General features: G+C 45.3%; 1 protein-coding gene across 1 annotated transcript in view; it reads left to right on the top strand.

Annotated features, from left to right (window-relative positions):
* Positions 1–21,811, top strand: part of LOC144937215 (centrosomal protein of 170 kDa-like) — a 79,001-nt gene extending 57,190 nt beyond the window's left edge. The window contains 9 exon segments of the mRNA XM_078864570.1: positions 625–992; positions 994–2,374; positions 6,630–6,888; positions 10,688–10,850; positions 11,634–11,795; positions 13,090–13,178; positions 14,560–14,653; positions 15,797–15,848; positions 17,789–21,811. Coding sequence (XP_078720696.1) covers positions 625–992; positions 994–2,374; positions 6,630–6,888; positions 10,688–10,850; positions 11,634–11,795; positions 13,090–13,178; positions 14,560–14,653; positions 15,797–15,848; positions 17,789–18,033 — 2,813 coding nt within the window. The 3' untranslated portion in view covers positions 18,034–21,811.
* Positions 21,812–22,028: the final 217 nt, after the last annotated feature.

Below are 22,028 nucleotides of genomic sequence, written 5' to 3'. Positions count from 1 at the left end.
TAAAGAATGGTGATAATTTAGCAAAACAGAGCAATTTACAGTACCGTACTGTATAAACTATATACTGTATGTATTTATTAAGTACAATACTGTATTGCACAGTATAATGTAAAGTAAAAAAAACAAGGTAAATTCTTAGCCTGCCTCTATGAACTGCAATTTAATAGAAAGTTTTTTCAGGAAACAATCCTATCTGCTATAAAATCTTGTAACATGCATTGAACGTATCGTATCGTGGTAACCTTAAAATGAAATCGCTAAAGCTACGTATCATACATGCATCGAACGTATCGTAACATATCATGTACTGTACTCACCAAGATTCTGTCCATCGTCTGCATACTTGAACGATGTTAGGTTGTTGATGACAATTTTGTCATATCGCTATCGCCACCGTAATATCGAAATATCTCGGGGACTACCTGTATAGTACAACAATTGATTTTGCTGCAATACCCTCTACTGCCAAACCATGTAGCCCACGTCTTGTTTAGTTGTTATTCTATAATTTCTTAACTTTTTAGGGGTGGCGGTGCTAAACGGACAGTTTTTTTCCTATCATTAGTTCAAATGCAGGTTTATTATATTGACATTTGTTGTTGTTGCCTGCGCCTTCTGTGTCAGATGGTGACGTCAGCGAGTCTGCCTACTCAAACAGCTCCGTTTCGCTGACCTCGGACGTGGCCCTGAGCGTGTCCGGCGTCGGGAGGAGACATCGCACTCTTCCGCAGGCTCCCGAGCGGCCCAGCTCCAAGTCTCCGGACCTTCGTCGAGACTTCACCACCTCCGACGTGGTGGTGCTGGACAAACGCGATGCACCCGACGGCTCGAAACGCGCGCGCGCCTCCGCCAAGAGCGCCGCCGCCGCCGTCGTCATCGACGACACGAGGCCCTCGTCGCACGCGCAGAGGGCCGACGGAGCTCCCTCCTACGGCGAGAGCCCCGCGGAATCCGCGCACAAGTACGCCGGCGTCAAAGGGCGTGAGCGCGGGGGGGGACTCGGCGGGCTCCTGGACGGTGAGCAGCATCGCGCCCGGCAGCTCGGCGGACTTTGACGGCGCGGCGGAAGGGCCGCGCGCGCACACCCACAACCGCACCCCCAGCGTCGGCGAAGAGCCGCTCGGCGCGAGGCTGAACGCGTCCCTGGCGCGCGTCAAGTCCAGGGGGAGGAGGAACACCCCTGAGCCGGCACCTCCAGGGCCACAGGACGAGGATGATTTCGCACACGAGAAGCACAGACCTCTGCAGAGGAAGGGCAGCTTCACCAAGGAGCGGCCCAGCAGCGAAGTGCCGCTCGACGAGATCCCGCAAATCAACGGAGGCCCCGGCCCCAAAGGCGCGAAGAGCCCCGGGGCCGTGTCGGACACGGCCTACCTGCTCAAGGACACGGAGGCTGCGCTGCACTCGCTGGAGGCCAAGCTCCACAGAGGTTACCAGGAAGACAAGGCCCGTGGCCGCGGGAGGCACGGCCGGGCCGACGACCCCCAGGGTAGTAATCAGACGTCACCGGCCTCGCTCGAGTCGGACGCCGACACGGCCAGCAGCGGCACGTCAGCCAGCCTCGTCGCAGACAGCAACAGCAGCAGCCACGGTGAGCAGAAGCCGCTGCACAGGCGCAGGAGCTACAGTAGCCTGCACAGGGAGAAGGCGGTCGTAATGGGCACCGCATCCGCCGACCCACAGGCCAAGGCGGTGGCAATGACAGCGGGTGATCTGAAGCACAAGGGAAGGCGCTCCGAGCCTAGCTACAGCAAGCAGCTGCAGAAGGGCATCAAGGCTGCTCTGCTCGCCACCGGCGAAGGTGCAGATGACGACGACGATGAGGACCTGAGACTTTCGCGATCGGGGATCGCAGAGCCGTACGATCAGAGCCACGCAAAGTCGTCGGCCGGACGGGAAGACCGGAGCCAACGGCCATCGCCTGGTTCGAGCACAACCATCTCCAAGCCGAGACCCACTCGGGCTTCGATCCTGCGTCGCGCGCGGCTCGGGGACGCGTCCGACAACGACGCCCAGGCCGAGGTGGAGACGAGCAACAAGCAGCAGGCGTCCACCTCCAAGCGACCGCCGTCTCGGCTGGACATCCTGGCTCAGCCGCGGCGGAGGACGGGCTCGTTCACCGCGCGCAGCACCGACGCGGAGAGCTTGGCAGCGTCGCGTAGTGGCGGGCGCGCGTCGGTTGCCGGCGGCAAGGGCTCGACGGGGGCCGCGGGTGGAGGAAGCGGTGGTGCGGCGACGGCGCCGGGTGCTGCTCGGAGCAAGTCCTTCCGCGAGCCAAAGTCGGCGGGGTCGGTGTCGCGCTCGCAGAGTCTGTCGCGCGGCTTCGACCAGGGCAAGTCGCGGTCGAGCAGTGTCAACCGAGGCTCCGCCACAGGTGAGTGCCGGTGTCAACGGCCCTCATCCCAACTGCGATTCATTCTTGCCGTCATTGACGTAACTACGCGATCGCTTGGTGAGCTGACTTTGGGGTGGATATGGTAGATGATCATTGCTATCGTCCATGTAAGGTCACCCCCACCATTGAGGCCACGAGGCGGCCTCTGAAGGCACAAAGTAGACACTTATTTTTTTATAGTTTTATAAAGCAAAAATAAATTGGCCAAGCAGTATAATGACAATTTTAATCATCAGTGATTCTCAATCTCAAGTGGTCCAACAATTGTATTACTCTAGACTTGCAAAATAAATTAAAGCAGGTAACACCAACCAAGTTAAGTAGGCACATTATGAATAAATAACAATGCTAATTATTTACCCAAGATGAATTTTCTAGGAGAGTCCTGTATCGGGGATGTTTGGCCAATGCTATACATGTTGTAGAAATCTAGTGGGTCCAGAGAAAATCGACAGAAAAGAGATAACATTCACCACTACCATCTAATAGATACCTCAAATCAGTTCAATTCCCACACGAGGTTTTAGATTGATAATTATGTTTAAAGTAAATTAGCAAAATGGCATCCACCACACCTGGCATTCAGGGCTTTTAGAACCCTGTTCTTGAATCAGAACTGGTTAATGTCTGTGAAATCAACCCTGCCCGTGCATTGGTGTGTGGGACATGGTTCAGGTTGAATTATACTGGCTTAACCGAAAATCGAGCAGGTTGCCTGTATGGGCAGGAAACGTGGTGATTGTCATGCACCTACACGTTTGCTATCCACTTAGTTTATTTTTTAACCACAGGATTCCAACTGCATTTTTCGAAGCTGCAGTCTTTCCAGGTGTCGATTCTTGACGCCCTCTGAATTCATGCAGTGCATATCGTAGCATCTGTCTACGTTTGTGGCTTAGCAGTGTATGGGTAATCATGTGGCAGAGCACTGCAGGGGTAGGTAAACATTTGAGGTTTATTTTGCAGTCCTCCATTCTGGCAAGTTTAAAAAAAGAAAAATGACACGACATTATTATCTTGTTATAAGTAGCACCGTAAAATATCCTGCCCATAAAATTTCTGTCTTTGACTTGCACAACATTTGCCAAAGAGTAGTGTGGATAGTGCATTAACATAATGCAGTCTCATGATAAATTATGGTTATATTCTTATTTAAGGCCTGATATAACTCAACAATATATCAAGCTATGACTAGATGTCACCCCTTTCAAATGTAAAACATAAATGCCTGGCTAATCTAAATACAAGGTTATGACTTCCTTTCCTGGTCTGTTAGAATTGTGATTTGTAGATTATAATCTCTCTGAACTCCTTTTTTACATAATTGGGGGTATTTTTTTTTGCATACATACCCATCCCTTAATACGACCACGCTTTGCTTGAGCCAATACAGATTCAGGGGGTCTGTGTCTTAAGTTCAAGTTAATTTATTAGGTATAGCCCTGTGAGCCATTCGGCTCTTGAATCGGGTGCAACTGCAACAAACAAAAATGTGCCACGTTGAAATGCCACAGAGTGATGCCCGGTATAGTAAACAGATTGCTTCTGTACTATGCTGCGTGAAGCCAGGCGAAGAATTGCAGTATGCAAATTATTTGAGTCTGCCAGAGAAATAATTCATGAGGGCAATGGATGTATTCTCTCGCCACGGCCAATGTCACAACCGGAATGAATAATTAAAACATGATTAGTTGGTTGGTTTATTATAACCTGTGGTCCGGAGCCGCATGCGGCTCTTCAAGGACTGCTTTGTGACCGTTATTTATTAAGGACCAACATGCATTGCGGCTCTTGATTTTTTTTTTTACTGAATTCGAAAAAAATGCCGGCTCCTGTTATTGTAGTCGCCCTCCCCTGGTCTGTCTCTAGCAACCTCACACGTACTACAGGTTTCACTATTTTGATGAGAGTTTAATCACCCAGTCCACTAGAAATATCCAGCAACCAAAATAATCAATTAACATGCTCACAAAATTGACTCTTTACATTAGTTTTTTTACGACTTGCACTTTACCTCTTTGGGATTATCTACAGATCATATATATATCGTAAAAAAGGTTATAACATCCAATTATTTTCTGCCCAGCAACAGGAAATGCCTTTCATCATTTTACAGTTTTACACACATTTGGTCACACAGTCAACAAGTGCTGAATTTGCGCTCCACAATGCCATTGACAACAATGCGCAGCAAATGCACTTTGCAATGGCGTTTGATAGTTGGCAGTGCTATCTTCAGACCCTGTTCACATTCCTTGATGATTTTGATGATGATGATTATTATTATTCTACTGCAATTATACTATTAAAACGTTCATTTCATGAAAACAATATATACACACACCAGTAGCTATGTAGCAAACCAATTAAATGTATTCCCAGGTTGGCATTCCTACGCGTCACGATTGGTTGTAAAATCTAAATGGTTTTTATACTCGCAAGGCTGCCTCCGCAAGGCCCCACATGTTCCGCTTTTAAGTGAAGCAAATTAACGGTGAAGCGTGGTCCTGGTGGCAACAACACCATTGCAATTCTACGTAATGATTTAGATTAGATTTATTTCAGCAGGAAGGGCCCAATGAGCTTGCTAGGCTATTTCATGGGCATCCTGTGACGGTACGGATATTACACAGCAAAGATCTTAACACGTAGGCTTTCACGACCAATATTATTCATAATATAGGTTTTGGGTCAGATCGCGTTATTTATAAATGTGTCGTAACCCTCCACCACCCAACACGGCCAAACAGTAAAAAATATAATTACAATTATCAGCGAAACGTCATACTCAAATTTTAAAATGCTGTTGATTCTCTCTACAGCACACCGGTGGGCTAAAGAAGTGAATTATTTTGTCCTTTGAAAAACGTGACACATTTTTTACTGTTTGGCCGTGTCGGGTGGTGGAGGGTTACGACACATTTATAAATAACGCGGTCTGACCCAAAAACCTATATTATGAGTAAAGATCTTCTTGACAATTATGGTTACATAGGTCGCGATACAAACAGTGAGTATCGGTATGTACTTAAAATTAGTGAATGTTCTTTTCCGAACAAAACTATAGGAAGGAAAAAAGTGTAATCTAACAAAGCAAACACAATCAGTAACGGTAACCCTAGGTATGATTTATATAGACTCGTGCTCACACATCTCTGCCGATTATTTATTACAGCTACGTATATGAAGGCACTTGAGTTTCAAGGAGTGAACGGAGGTTTCTCATGGTCGGCAATGATTGAATTCCAAAATTCCGTGCGATAATGGTGGTTTAAAAAGTATATTAACCATCGGTAGTAGTGTTCTACTAACTCCAATCTTGTAGCTACACACCTACGCTCTGTGTCCTGGGCTGTCAAGACGCACGCTTGAAGCTTTGTTATTGAGAAACAAAGACTTAAAGTTACAGCCAGGTGCACCATTGTAGTGACAAAAGTGACACAACTATTGACGTATTAAAATATACCGCATTGGCAGACTTAGCTTGAGTGCAATATCAAGCCCCTGGTGGTAACTTTAAAGTTTCTTTTTCCCTCTTCCAGGGTGTCAAACTCATGTTGGGGTAGCCTGGGACATTCTCTCCTTGAGAATAGTCACTTGTTGTTTGTTCTCGTTATTACGTTAACCTGACCTCGGCATAACTGTTGGACTGTTTTGTTTTTCAACTGGTGCTGCATGTTGAAGGTGTCCTGTGCTCTACCGAGGGGTTTTGGTCATTCTGTTTTTGTTTTTGTCTCCTATTTGCTGTGGATTTGCACTTCCCTTCCCTGTGTTCTCCACTACTCCTGGGTGCTGCTTTGCTTTTGTACACGCGCGTGCCCATGCATGCACGCACGCACACACACACACGGACATGTTCACCCAAACCACAACATTCCTCACCGCCCCTCTCCACCCTCGACGCTCGCACCTACATCACGAGAATGAACAACGCACGCTGCTCACATCACCGTGCATGCACGCGCGTGCAAATCGCACACGTGCAAATTGCTTGCCTTATCGCACGATGACACGTTCGCGTATTTAACCATACACGTACCCGCATGTGAACGTTGACGTATTTGCTCACTAACACAAAACTCGCGTGTCCGCACGTGAATGCACATGCACGTACGAACACTCAACCCCCCCCCCCCCCCACACTACCCCGCATGTACCACCGGCATGCTTTACGCGCCGACCCCCCGCAACGAATGCACGCGGCCCCCCGCGCATGCAACGCCGGGCACGGCAGGCACTCGCTGGCGCCGCTGCCCCACAGACTACACCTCCACGTCGGAGGAGGACTCGAGCTCCCCTAAGCACGCCACCGCCGCGGCCCCCCCTCGCGTGCGCCCCTCCCCCACAGCTGTAGCGGCGGCCGCGGCGGCGGCGTCGTCGCGAGCCGACCGGGCCTCCTCCTCCGCCGTGGGGTCGAGCAAGCGCCGCTCGCGTTTGCCCGACGATGATGACTACATCCGCGACTGGAACAACCACAGCGAGGAGATCGCCCGGTGAGGAGCGTGGCGCTGCGAGGGTCGGTGTGGTGGCAGCGGAGGGATTCCATTTGATGCTTTCTAATGAAAGTCGGGAGTGTTATTTTGTTAGCTCTGGCCTGTCCATCTGTACCGGCAAGTCCACGATTACTCTTGTAAAAATGATGCCCATCACCAATCGAAATTTTGTGTAAACTTGTGTTGCTACCGGGATTTGCCCGACAGAAAACTGGCCAAATGGATCAAAGGGTTGGCATAAACTCAGCAATGAAAAGAGCAGCACTAAATAGACAGCCTTTTCGGCAAAGGGGATGATGTCACATGTCACGTGCGTGTCTCTTATCTCCATGACATTATTACCTGTGATATAATATCACTGTGTCGCATGTTGTGCGCCACGTGATGGCATCTCATTTTTCAGCTTTGGAGGTAGTATCGCTAATTAAACACTTCCAAAGACAAGTACTTTTTGGAAGGCATTATAGCATCCATGCATGTGCATGATTTTTCTTAATTTAAAAAAATGTTGCAGGTTACCGAAGTATATTGCAATCAATTCGGAACTCTCCACTGAGCATTGCATCACCCTGTCTCGGGGAATGGCCCTGTACGATGAGGCGACGCCACAGAATATCACGAGGTCTCTTTATCTGCACTAGGGTTTCACGCCATTTCCATGGTCTGCAAAAGGTGTTCATCACATGTCAATAAAACTGAAAATATGAAGTCATGGAGCTAGTACTTGACCAAATGCAGTGAACAAAATGGAATGCGATGGCCTTTTTTGTGCAGTAATTGGTGACTGAGCTGAAACCATCAACTTGCTGCACTGGAGAGACAGGTTTAATCACAGCTGTCTGCCCAGATTCGAACCCAGCGGTCCCAGCTCAGTAGTACTACCCCCCCTCCCCCCGTGCCACCTGACCATTGGCCAAAGGGCTGTACAAAGAAATAATATAGAAACATATAACCATGTGTTTGTTCATTGAAATTGGCTAATAAATAAATTAAATGTGATTCCCTTGGTAAATATATGATCCAGTACAGGAGTTATTGCTGGTTTAACACGTAGACTTTCGCGACCAATATCTAAAATAGAGGGTTTTTTTTGGTTAACGCGTGAATATAAATGTGTCGGTAAAACCGCCACCACCGACCGACAGCCAATTAGTAAGGTTTGTCACGTGAACAAAACATGCCAATTTGTGACTAGTACAGCACATCGATGCGTTGGTTGCTGGTTGTAATTACTGGCGAAACGTTGTACTCGAATTGTAAATGTTGTGGGTTTACTCTCCAACACGTCACAAATTGGAATGTTTTATTTACGTGACAAACTATACTAACTGGCTGTGTCAGGTGGTGGTGGGATTAACGACACATTTATATTTACACGATCTAACCCAAAATAACCGCTGATGGAGAAGTTATTGCTGTTGTAAATGTTTTGCAATGCCTTGTATTTGCCAAGATGTCACAATCCAAGAATTGGCAGCAAAGAAGTTAATAGCACTTCTGCGATTGCAATGCTGGTATCGCAATTCCTGCAAGATAATTGTACGATGTTGTTTTACGCGGCATCATTACGCGAACACGCATATACTGAAATCCTGATCCTGTGAAAGTTGGATAAAATGTGCGAAGTCATCAACACCATCATCATCCAGTGCTACACTCACAACACTCAACGAATAGTTCCCTTTCAACAACTACGCCACAGTTTCAAGTCCTGTTAATTGCTCTCCTTTAATAATGAATCTACGTCAAAACCCGCGGAATTCGTTGGCCTTGGTGTAGGGGTTGTCTTGTAAAGTGCTTTACGATTACAATTTTTCATGCTAATATGGTTTTCAGAAACAACACAGTTATCTTGAGTGGCAGGTAAAATGAATGGCTTGAATCGGCTTTGCACCATTCTATCATCCCGTCAGGTTTTGGGCGTAATGTTAAGTGGCTTCATTTACACGGCACTTTACGCTCTTCGAAAGAGTCGCGTGTATCGTTAAGAAGGCCATAAAGTATACCCGACGGTATTATTTTACTTTTTTTTAATTGAAAACATCCCAACGGTGACTTAAGGTTAGTTTAGAAGGCCCGAAAAAAGATTGGTTGTAAAGCGTGAAAGGGTGAATGTTTCATTCCTCTTCTTAAAACCTCGTTCAAATTAATCATAAACTAACATAAATTATAGGAAATTTGATTTTTTCATCATCAACCATTGTCTTTCCACTGCTGGAAGAATAATTTTAAAGGTCTTGCATTGCCACAAGCTTTCACTGCATGGACTCATCTCATCATTCCACCTTTGCGTTAGTTGATTTCCTGGGGATGTTTTACCCTTTTCTTTTTAATTTCATTGATCATCATTCAGAATATCCTGAGTCTCAAGACTCATACGCTACAGCAATTTTACTGGAGCGTTTACACCTGATGACGGAGGCTTGTGTTGCTTCCGAAACGTCGTGATTTATTTCATTTTAATTTTTTACCTACGTGACTTTACCGAAAAAACCAAAGAGTATGAATCCTTGCAGTCACGAAAACTTCAAATCTCAAGACTCCGTTTGATGAGGCTTCTTCCTTGGAATGTTGGCTAATTATTTGCAAAGGGTGTTTTGCGTGTGCGTAGAAAACCAGAGTACCCAGATAAACCCGAGGAATACGAGGGGATAATACTGAATGCATAGGTTTTCAAGCCCATTATTTTACATTCCCTTGTAAGTAACTTGCAGCCCAGTAAGTTTGGGAGTGTTACAAAGCTACGTGATCCACCAATTGTTCCCTCCAAAGCACTGAATTATGGGTGTGTACCAAAATGATGCAACAAAACATTTCTGATAACAATCCTGAAAGGTAACGCTTTCCCCTCCACTCCTAGGCAATCCCCCTAACGCGCCGGATGTGGTGACACACACACCTGCAATCCGTGCGGTTGGTTGAAGGGGAGCTTAGTTCATCTCACTCGTCCGTGAGACGCGTGTGCAATGCAGTGTTACGCGTAGGCCGCTCGCCATTCTGAGCAAACCTTCATCATTCTGAAATTTCATACGACACATGCAAAAGTACGTAAAAATGAATTGCCCGTATGTACCAGGTAGGGCCTTCTTTAGCAAAATGCCTGACACGTGGGCTTTATTAATATTATTAACCCCAGAGTTATTATTCGTCTGTGAACTGGCCTCTGAGTTCAAATTGTACCGTTTCCACTTCAAATTTATGGTCACCCCTTCGAACATATCCCAACTTGAGATTTCGAAAGCCATCACAGGAAAGTGTGGAGATATGTACTCATACATCATAATAGTGCTCTCACTATGTCTGATGTAGTGCGGGGAGCGGTATTGTAGCGGTTGGCGTGCTGCGCTATGAACCCGGCAACCCGAATTCGATTCACACTTATGGCCAACACCAGTGACGATTCTCTTAACCAGTCCTGGGCCTCCCCTAGGTCGACTCAGCCTCAAATGATTACCTGGTGCGTTGTGTAGAAACATCACCCTGGGCAGACAAAGGCGGTCGGGCGTGGTGTTGGCCACCCACCCCTTTGTCGACTGTGCCGGCCTTAATAGGTGCTCGCTATAACAGCACTTGCCACCAACAGTTTGTTAAGGCTATACGGGGGATCTCTGTCTTTGGTGCATTTTTCACAATCGACATGGTCAAGTTTTCAATTCCTGTCGAAGCATCTGTTTTTCCTGGAACGGCTGTTTTGTCAGGCTTATGCGGGGCTCTGGTGCCCGGGGGTTTGTCACGTTCCCTTCTTACCCATTTCCCCAAGAAGTGCGTTTAAAAGTGTCAACCCCGATCCCCATTGCAGAATCAGCCAGGACCTGGCAAAGGACCTGGCCATCTTGGCACGCGAGATTCACGAAGTGGCCGGCACCGAGCCCAACTCCGTGAGTAGCAGCTCGTCGGCTGCGGGAGTGGCCGTCAGCGATGGGCCCCCCTCCCCCGGTTCCACCATTGAGGCCAAGGAGCAGGTGAGTCAGAGGGTCAAACTGTGGCGGTCGGTGATCGCTGGGTGTGGTAGTGCCGGCGGCGATGACGATGATGATGGTAGATGCTTGTATTGCGGTGGCTTGCAGGGCGGGGTGTGTGGATTATGCAGAGGCGTGGCTATATTGTCGGCATTGGCTGGGTGGCGCTGTAGTTAGTGTTCGACGTGTAATTGTATGGGGGCCCAGTGAAAATCCAGGGGGTGACTTGGCTTGGCACTCCTCCGTTTGTGATCAAATTGAGTACTCCTTGTGGAAAGTTGGCGCAGTGATTGTCTCAAGCCCTGGGAATGTGGAATGTCCATCGTTGGCTATGTCATTTGCAAAAACACCCTAAGTAACAGCACACTGGATAATGGAACAACTGTATGTCACCTGAATGTTTTTTACTGATTGGCCGTGTCGGGTGGTGGAGGGTTACGACACATTTATAATTAACGCGATCTAAACCAAAAACGTTTATTATGAATTATTATGAATGTTTTTGTTTGTTCTGTTTAACAGTTTACATCTTGAGTCATATAGATGATCCCATCTGAATAAAAAAAAAATACCGGGCAAATTTAGTAATAGGTTATCCAAACGTTTACAATTAAAAAAACAGTAATAGTGGATAAGCAATTTTGCCAAAGACAATAACATCACCTCCCAATGACGACGTGTGGCATCGTTTGGCGACATCACGCGCCATGTGACGGCTCGTTTTTTTCTTAAGTGGTACAGACTCCGTGCACACGTGTCATTTTCCTCGTTTATTTTTTTTTCCAGCTCGTGCAGAGGATAGCAGACGAGGCGATTAATTTCCGCAAAGTTCCCCCACACTCGTTGGCTGACGGACAAACCACCTGCGGGGCAGAGGCGCCTTACCGTGCAGGGGAGGGCAGCAAGCCCGACTCTGCAAGCAAACGCAAGACGTGGACACGCGACGAGGTAGCGCACTTCTGGGGAGGAGGAGAGAGTGTCTGAACTGTGCGCAATTACTGTGCGCAGGTCTACGATGTTGAGTGAAATGTGGAGTGTTCTAATCGCACCTCCGATCAACATGGTCAGCTACATACGGTGCGAACCTCATCCTTGCTTCGCGATCATAAACTTACCACAGGCGATGTGGACAATGTCTGATGCACGAGTAGCAATGATTACAGACAGAATTATCCGCACTGCAGCTGGGACAAACTGCACGCTGTGGACCGCACCGTGAACAGTTGCCCCATGTATCCACCTTTTTCTGGCGGGCAAACAAAGGTTCATTCCACATCCAATAATGTTCTTGACTGGATTTCAAAACTTGATCAATCCCTTGTACATCATTTCTCGTGCAAGAAGGAGGTGGATGGTGACAGCTCAGGATCCTGAGGGATAGTGACAGAAAGGGGATTTCCTTTGTCTAGCAGTGGATTGATCATGGTTTATAATAAACACATTCCTGCGGAGGGAGTTGGTAGGAACGTTGGGTTGCTCGGTCAATGGCCAGGGTCAACGGCGGCGTGGTGTATTCCGCAAATATGCCCGACTGTGAGGGCGGGCACAAGCCGGCGCGAGTAGGTTAAACGTTGAGTTTTATAAGGGCACCACGGGGTGACCAGCCCCTCCCCACCCAGCCCCACCCCTCCCACCCCCCCACCCAGCCCCTCTCTGCACGACGGACGCACGGACACAATAATCCCCTGTGGGCTGGTGTAACCAGGAGGTTCCTACCAGTATGTTACTGCTCAATCTTTCAATGTTTAGATGTTCTGCTGAATCTTTCAATGTTTAGAACACCCACGTACAGAGTATCTAAGGTAACAAACGGTTGTATCACCAGCTGTGAGTATCATAGTTAATAAGATTTCTATTAATAGCAAAGCCATGAAACCGGATACTATTGTTGAAAATGGAATGTGATCTTTAGAGTGGTCGATTTGCACCACTAAACCACTGGCAAACAGTGGCTTTTTCTTTAAATAAGTATCTTTATAGTTCTTGAACACATGGAACATGAGGCTGAATAATGCCTGCTCCAAAAGACATGAATGCTTTATGCCATTGTACCATTTGTATGCCACCAGCCAAGGCTGCTAGTCTGGATTTTGAACCAGCAGAGTTTGAAATTCAGAGACAATCGCACAATCTCAGAGCTGCTGTCACCCCTGTGTGACACGTTGACATTTTAAGTCTGCGAAAAATGTGGACTGCGTATTGTTGAAATAAAAGGATTTTTTTTGTCATTCTGGCCAAACAGATGCAGCTGGATAACCTCATCCTGTCTTCCGTCGCACAACTGTCCCAGAAGATTCGCAGCAACACTGACAGAACGGCAACTAAAATGAGGTGTGTTCAGTTGATTTACTTCACGTTTGCAGAGTGCAACCGCGGATATAACTTATTCTAGGCCAGGTAAGATTGCAAGCTGTACGAAGCAAAAAAAACAGTTCATTGAGGGAGCCTCCTCCGTTCTTTAGAATCACTTTACTGTGCAAGGAAATGTGTCCATGGAATCTCACAAACACGCATGTATTCGGTGCCAGCGCTTTAACCTACGAGCGCATTATGAAGCCGTCTTTAAACATTTAAATGTATGCAAGTAACTTTGTTGCATTCTTAAATCCTTGCACAATTTTGAAAACTCATTTATTAAGAACTGCTTTTGCATTTAGTTTGTTGTCCTTCCCCCACACCTCCAATTAGCACGGTTGGCTACGTACGGTGTGAAAGAAGTTCAACATACATACAATATCCTGTGTTAAACATTGCAGCTTCACTGACCAGCGTGGTGAGGTGTGGTCAAACAACCTCCATGACCGCAGTGGAGCAGGGGTAAGCCTTTATCTGGCATTTAATTAACAAAGGGCTATGAAAATATAAAATATGATAAACTTTTAGCATTTTGTATTTAAAAGAATGAGCTGACTTATTCATCTAGGACGGTCCTATATTGTGATGTTGGGAAAATTCATTTTTCATGAGTATATAATGTATGTATGTTGGACTTCGTTCACACCATATGTAGCCAACCGTGCTAATCGTAGGTGCAGGGGAAGGACAACAAGAATAATGAATGGTAAATGTACAGCCCTTTTAGATTTGAAGCTTTGGTGACTGCAAGGATTCATACTCTTTAGCTTTTTTCGGTAAAGTCACGTAGGTGAAAAAGTGAAAAAAAATGAAAACAACTAAATTTAATCACAACGTTTCGGGCGCAACACAAGCGTCCTTCTTCAGATGGGGACAACGTAGCGAAAGCACAACCACTTAAGTGTGTCAGACAACCTCAAGAAGGACAATTGTATTGAGCCCAAAACGTCGTGATTTAATTTAGTTTTCATTTATTTGATTTAATTTTTTACCTACGTGACTTTACCAAAATAAACCAAAGAGTAAGAGTACAGCCCTTTTGTCAGTCCTGTCTGTCGTGTCAGTTACGGGGGCTATTTGACCATATTTCACCACCCTGGTCAACATGTGTTGGTGAAGGTTGGGGTCCCACGACTGGTTCAAACACTGCTCGTCACTGACAGTGACCGAGATTCAAACTGCGGAGATCATCTGGTTCAAATCACGGCGCACTAACCCTTTCGCCACCGCTCCACACTCCAAGTTTCCAATCGTATCAAAATGTGTCCTTGTGTTGTTAATGGTCTTTTGACAATGACAAAACGTCACTTGGAGGTTTGAGTTGTAAAAAGTCACGAGTGAAATCGGCTGTCCGTAGGATCCTGCTGCGGGACGAGGAGAGGAACTGGCCGGAGATCGAGTCTCGTCTCAACTCCGACAGCGAAGTTCCGCTGCTGAAGACATCCAACAAGGTAGAGTAATCTTTAAAAAAAAAAAATTATGTTTTACAGTAAAACCTTGGATTGTGAGTAACATGGTCTGCGAGTGTTTTTGCAAGACGAGCAACTTTTTTTTACTAAATATTAATTTGATAAACGAGCGAGGTTTTGCAATACGAGTAGCACGTGTATACGCTTTGTCTGCCGAGCGTCACGTGATCACAACTGATATACGAGTGCTTTGGATTACAAACACGTTTCCGGAATGGATTGCTCGCAATCCAAGGTCTTACTGTGTTACAACAACATGCGGACCCTCACCGCACACCACACCGAGAGGTTCCAACAAAAGGATAGAGAAAAAAAAATATCCGCAAACATCCATTCCGGCGCGGCGGAAACCCAACATGAAAGGGGCATCTTCTTGGTTCTTTCGGTAAAGTCACGTAGAAGGGAAATAATAAAATAATAAAAATAAAACATAATAAAATACAATTCTCATACTAAAATACAAGTGAGAATTGTATTTTACTATGTTTTATTATTTTATTATTTCCCTTCTACGTGACTTTACCGAAAGAACCAAGAAGATGAATCCCTGCAGTCACGAAAGCTTTAAATCGAAACATTTAAGGGGCAGCTTCCGCTGCCCCAACCAATTGGGGAACTCGCGCAAGGGCGAATGATGACGATTTAAATGTGGAGGGGGAGGAGAAGAATAATGACCAGCACACTCAGGGAAAGTCTGGGAAGAGGGGGGGGGAAAGACAAGGGAAAGAGTTTTCTTATTTTATGAATCACAGAGGACGGTGGCGCAGATGTTTCACGGGAAATCTAGAAACGCTCAACAAGAAAAAACTTGGAGCCAAACTTCGTACCTTTTGCAAATTGCATGTTGCGCAGGTCTTCTGGACACAACACGAAACAGGAGCATCATTTAAATGATTGATAACATCTTGATGGAGATCAAGAAAGAGCCCTGTTGGCACATGCTGTCTAATGGCAGTACCATTAAGGTTAATTACCGTGTAATGTCAACAGATTACCTTAATTATCTGTGTGGGAAAACGGAGCAGATTGTTCAGCATTAAATTTGATTGACATCGCAAACACAGGTGAGGCCATCGTTTTTGCAACCAATTATCTTGAGCTCTTTGATGATTTATGTCTTTTCAGGATATTGCGTCCATATTGAGGGACCTTCGAACAGTTGAAAGGCAGCTGGAAGGTAAGATGTCACCTGTGCTTGTGTGTATGGATACATCTTCGACTGGAACTTCTCAAAGCCATTTCATGTTACGTGACGTAAACCCTAAAATCACGTGCTTGTAATGAATTATGTTTGTTAAAGCAGCACGGTCAGGAGTGAGCTGCAGAAGTTAGAGTCTTAGTGGGGTTTCATTATATTTTTGAGAAAGCAAGGGAGGTGAGTCTTTGGTGTTTTGCAGCACGTGTTGAAAAGAGATGAAGAAGATGCAATTAGAAGGGCTGTGAAGATTAGAGACCCATACACTCACATAGAGACCCATACACTCACATAGAGACCCATACACTCACATAGACTCACATAGAGACCCATACATTCACATAGAGACCCATACGCTCACATGGAGACCCATACACGCACATAGAGACCCATACGCTCACATAGAGACCCATACACTCACATAGAGACCCATACACTCACATAGAGACCCATACACTCACATAGAGACCCATACATTCACATAGAGACCCATACGCTCACATGGAGACCCATACACGCACATAGAGACCCATACGCTCGCATAGTGACCCATACACTCACATAGAGACCCATACGCTTGCATAGTGACCCATACACTCACATAGAAACCCATACACGCACATAGAGACTCATACACTCACATAGAGACCCATACACTCACATAGAGACCCATACACTCACATAGAGACCCATACGCTTGCATAGAGACGCATACGCTTGCATAGAGACCCATACGCTTGCATGGAGACCCATACACGCGCATAGTGACCCATAGACTCACATAGAGACCCATAGACCTAGGTCTATGGAGATGTCAGCGGTGCAGGGCACCAAAGCATAGAGGGAGGCCGAGGGCGAGGTGGGAGGATGCGGTGGAACGAGAAGTGATGGGGGGTGGTGGATGTGACGAGAGGACAGGCACAGAATTGAAGCTCACAGAGACAAAGTCCCCGCAGGTGACCCCACGCAATAATCAGGCTTTTGGCTTAGAAGAAGTAAAGTGAATACAGAGCTCCAACATTAACTAAACATTTGCCCACGATGACTATAGTTTGATGAGCACCTTTCACATGTAATACGTCACTTTGGCAAGATATAGCCACCAATTTCTGTATTGTTGAAGAGCCTCTGATATTATTCTCAAGAACAGGCCACTCTGTACCACTGCGTTGGCCAACTTTTGAGAGCTGCCCACATTTTCTGAATTATTACATTGGCCCCCAAACCATTGCGGGTTGTGTATGGGGTGTTGTTTTACACCATATTTTACCACGCTGGTCAGTGTGACTTGATAAAGGCGGGGAGCATAGATGATACAGCATATTCGAGTACAACAGTGGATTTTGTTCCACTACACCCTACTGAAAGCGTTGTTGCAGTCCGTGTTAAATGGGGCAGCAGATCAGCAGCACTTATCAATGGTGGGTCACGGATAACAGTGCATACATGCATCACAAGGCATCGACGTCTCGCCGCTGTTAGAGGAAGACACAATACAAAAATAAAACATCTCCAGATATGATCAAGTGTACTTCTGTGTACTTTAAACATTTTAATGCAAGCCTCAGACATTATCATCATTCATGGTTAAATCCACTGTTTGATATGCACGGACATTTGAGTGCTATCCCATTACATTCTCCACGTACTAAATTTTCCTCTCGCATGCAAAACATCATTGACAAAGTAGTTGCCCAAACGTCCCCAATGCTTCCCCGGATAAGTACCGGGTTCTGTTCTCACAATCGTATACAATGTGCGGCACGTTGGTACGCTCACACCTACTGGGCATCAGGTCCAGCCCACTGCGAAAGTTAGCTTCGTAGCTTATCAGATTCCTCCAGTCTAAATCAAGATTCTTACTCTGACACCTGCAAGAGTCGTCGAGTGAAAGGTGCCTCTCTGACCTTGCTCTTCTGCAGTCATCAATGCCATGATCGATCCGGACAACGTTCTGGACCGCTGGTGCGACAAGGAGCAGGCCAGGAAGGCTGCACAAGGCCGCTCGCGAACTGGGAGTCGACGCGGCAGCAGCGGAGGTTTGGACGCGTCGCTGTGCACGGAGCCCGACAGCGTGGGCTCCGAGGCGGAGTACAGCGTCCACTTCAACAAGTTCCATCCGAGCGGCGAGGAGGAAGGGGAGGAAGAAGGGCCCTGCTACGTGTGAGGGCCCCCCCCCCCACCACTGCCGAGGCACGCGGAAACGCGAGGCCATCTTGTGCCGCCCCCCCCCCCTTCCTTGCACTGAACGCCGAACTAAGCTGCTGTTATCTTTCTTTGTTTTTGTTGCACAATGTGTTCTCGAACACTGGTTTTGGCTGTATATTTTACTTTCGTGTTATTTATGTTCGTTTTTCTGCTGCGTATCTTTTTTTTTACACGTTTGCGGTTTGTTTGTAAGCCGGTACACTTGATCAGTGGGCATCGCAAAACTCAAGTTGGAGGGAATTGTGGGATAATGCTAAGAAATATTGTGGTAACCACGATGATGAAGATGATGATGGTGAATCACAGAAATGCACTATGGAGATGCTTAACACTAACTGTAGGATAACTGTGTACTGAATCCAATTATGCGATATTCACAATGCAAACATGTACCATCTCGACAGGTACGAATTTAGCAAACGTTTAACGCGGCATCTCCAGCCAACAGTTTTGTGAGGCCTTCTCTTACCTCCGCCGCACTTGTGTTATTTAAGGTAATACTTTTCAGACATCAAATCTACGTACACTTTATTTGGGGGAGGGTCTTACATTCAAAATCAAAGATATTAAATATATATATAGAGAGAGAGACGACAAAAATAGGAAAGTGCACCAAACACTGTATGGAATTGTTGCACTGCTGGTATGACCTCTCAGAATCATATGCATGATTATTATTATTATTTAAATGTTTTGCACGTGTCATCTTTGTTAATGTTATGGATAGATCAAATAATATTTTGTTGGGATCTTAAGCTAAGAAATGTTCTGCCACTTGTTACCAATCTGATTTAATTATGGATACAAATTGGTAACTGTTCAGGACATCGGTCCTTAAAAATTGTTAAGTTGCCATAATGAAATGCATAGTTTGTTTTTTTACATTAAATGCCGTTTTAGATTTTTTAAGCTGATCATATTTTCCCACAATTCTAGAAGATGTATCAAACTTGTCCTTGGAACGTGAGCCATCGAAACAATGGACAGAGGTTATCACAAAAAGGCTTTTAATTGCTGCCATTTGATTTTGTTAATCAAAGTGTTTATTGTTCGAGTTCACGACCCTGTCTTAAGTGCCTCATCTTTAGAGCCACTCCTTGCTACTGACTGCTTAAACCCATCGAGCACACGATTGACTCAAGAGTCGAGATTCAATTTAAAGTGAATGAGACAGGGTAGGTAGGTAGATGGTCGTTGTAAAAAAAAAATGCCATGACGCTATATCCACGGTGTTTCACATTTTTCCACGTGCAGCGCTATACGCATTGTTTTAAGCATTCTAAAATATATTCGGAATCGAAAGTTGTTTACAATGCTTGGTACAGTGTTTTCAATGCCATAAAGATATCCACGCAGCTTAAAAGAAGGCCACTTATTGAATATATTCTGATTGTTTAAACATTCAAACATATATTCGGAAAATAAAAAGTTGTTTACAATGCAAGGTACAGTAAACGGTTGCATGCCTTTAAGTTTCTGCTTTAGAGTAAAGGCCATGATCACCCTTGGGCAATTTTAGGGTCATTATTGCCAGCATTGTTGTGACAAACCAATTACTTTGAGCAACTGTGGCAACTTGATTAGGAAGTTGCATCGTGTAACAGAAGTCTGTCTAAACCAGTGAAACATGTTTGAAAAGTTTTAACAATAATGGAGCGAGAGGGACACTTCACCTGCTATTCTGACGGGAAGTTGTCATCTCAGTTAACCCCCCACCAGAGGGGAGCAGTGGTGAGATCCAGTAAATTGCTCTCTCCACATTTAGGCCGACTAATATTTTTACAAAAATGGAAACATAACCCAGTGCCAGTTGCTGGCAACAATGTCTGAACAATTGCCCGATTGTGCCCCGTGGCTTTAACCGACTACTGCTCAAGAATGGGTAAAACAAAAATATATATATTGGACATTTTTGTTTAGGTTGCCACTCAGGCTGTAGACTTTTGCCTAAAAGACATGAATGTTTAGTTTAAAGCTGTGGCCTTGATTGTGTGGTGTTGTAACAACGTTTGGCCGGACTAAGAATCCAGTGCCTGGAGTGTGTATGTGATAAGAGGATTTCAAACCCTCTACTTGAAGTCAATGCAGAAGTTGGGTGGGTTTGTTTAAAGAGAGAAATCATCTGAAGCAAAACGTTCAGTCTTTAATTGATTGCTGTCAGTGTGTGACTATAAAAGTATATGTACATTTGAGATTTTATTTAAAATTGCAGATATCAAAATTGTAAAAAAAAAACACATTCAAATGTGCAGTATTGTAAAGTAGTCTCGAAAAGTGGGTTTGTTGTCTAATATACAACATTCCTGCCTATGGTATTGCTGAAAAAAAAATGTACTGTTCTCGTATTAACAACATAAAACTTCAATCTATTTGCTGTATAGTGTAAAATGGATCATTCACATGTGCTACTGCAATCTGTGGGGGTCATTCGACTGGTTCATTGTAAAAAACTAAAAACTGTCAAATGCACTTGGACAAGAAAACAAAATGCGCAAAATTAAACGGAAGAATTAAGTAATGACAACCACTTGACACCACTGTGTTTCTCAAACTACAATTCTTGGGCCCAAATTCTCCCTGGCTGTCTTCACATACACCTATTCACATTTTAAGTCACGGTAATTGGTTCGTGTTGCATGCACATGTTAGGTTGGGTTATAATTTTGACGTAAAATGCACCTGCTTTGGCACCCAAAGACTTGAGTTTGAGAACCATTTTTTGGTACCCAAAAATGACGGTCGTCCCTTTTATATTCCTCAAGAGCGCACACGACAGCCAGTTGATGTGGCCTGCGTTGGGTACTGTTGATGTGCGGTTATACTTCATGCTGTCATCCCATGCACATTTATCGTTAGAACAAAAAACACATACCCCGCCACCTTGCTTTTGATGGTTGCAGAAACTAATTGTGTAACGGATTTTTTTAAATTCATAAGCCAAAAAAGACTAAAATAAGCCACTCCTGGCAATCTATAGATATACACTACTGTAATTGCTTGTGCCGATGGCCTGGTGTATGTGTGCGTGCGTGCGTATGTACAATAGTTGTTAGATGGTAGCTGTGAATGGTATGCTTTTACATGCACATCAAACCGTGCTTTTTCTGGAAGAATGTATAGAAAGCTTTGGGGTATGTGTGATATCATGTCGCCATGGATATATTCGTCACAACTTTGTTCAAAACACATGTAGCTGATCATTTCGTTTTAATTTTGTCTGTTCAATGTTTTCTCCATAGTTTTGAATGTCTAATTTTATAGAAGTCTACACACAGGCTCTTCACGTTTTATTTTTGTAAGCTCGTGAAATGCTGCCATCGATTGCTTGGTTCTCTGTGTAGATTATTCCTGTCAAGTAATAAAGTCACTAGGTATACTTACTGCAATTTCCCTGTGTTTGTGTAATGAGATGTTAACTACATCGCCTGGCATGCAGAAGGTCGTGGGTTCGATCCCGACCTTGACGCCTGTATATTTGGAGTTTGCATGTTCTCCCCGTGGTCGCGTGGATTTTCTGCAGGTCCTCCGATTTTTCCTTACTCATTTAGAATCGTGCGTTTTGAGTGGCTGCTGTAAATTTCCAAACGATGAGTCACTTCGTTCAGCAATGATTTGTGGCCAGGTCGCTTCTGAAAAAGAGCTATATAGCTCAGCGGGCCTTACCTGGTAAAATAAAAAAAAGTTTTTATGGTTTAACGTAGTGACGGATTCCTGACATTCTATTCTTGCGTGTGCAATTATGCTCAGGAGCTAACTGCCGTTGTCCACGTCTGCTAGACACGCGGCGAGAGCACCACGAGAGGGCCTCGTGAGAGAATTGGTGTCCATACTCTTTGGTTCTTTCGGTAAAGTCACGTAGGGATGAAATAAATCGCGACGTTTTGGGCGTAACACAAGCGTCCATCATCAGGTGGGAAAGCATGGTCTGCTGCTGAGGCAGACTGTTTTAAACCT

Source organism: Lampetra fluviatilis, chromosome 18, assembly GCF_964198595.1.
Source record: "Lampetra fluviatilis chromosome 18, kcLamFluv1.1, whole genome shotgun sequence".
Taxonomy (NCBI): Eukaryota; Metazoa; Chordata; class Hyperoartia; order Petromyzontiformes; family Petromyzontidae; genus Lampetra; species Lampetra fluviatilis.
This window is presented reverse-complemented; position numbering and strand designations above follow the sequence as displayed.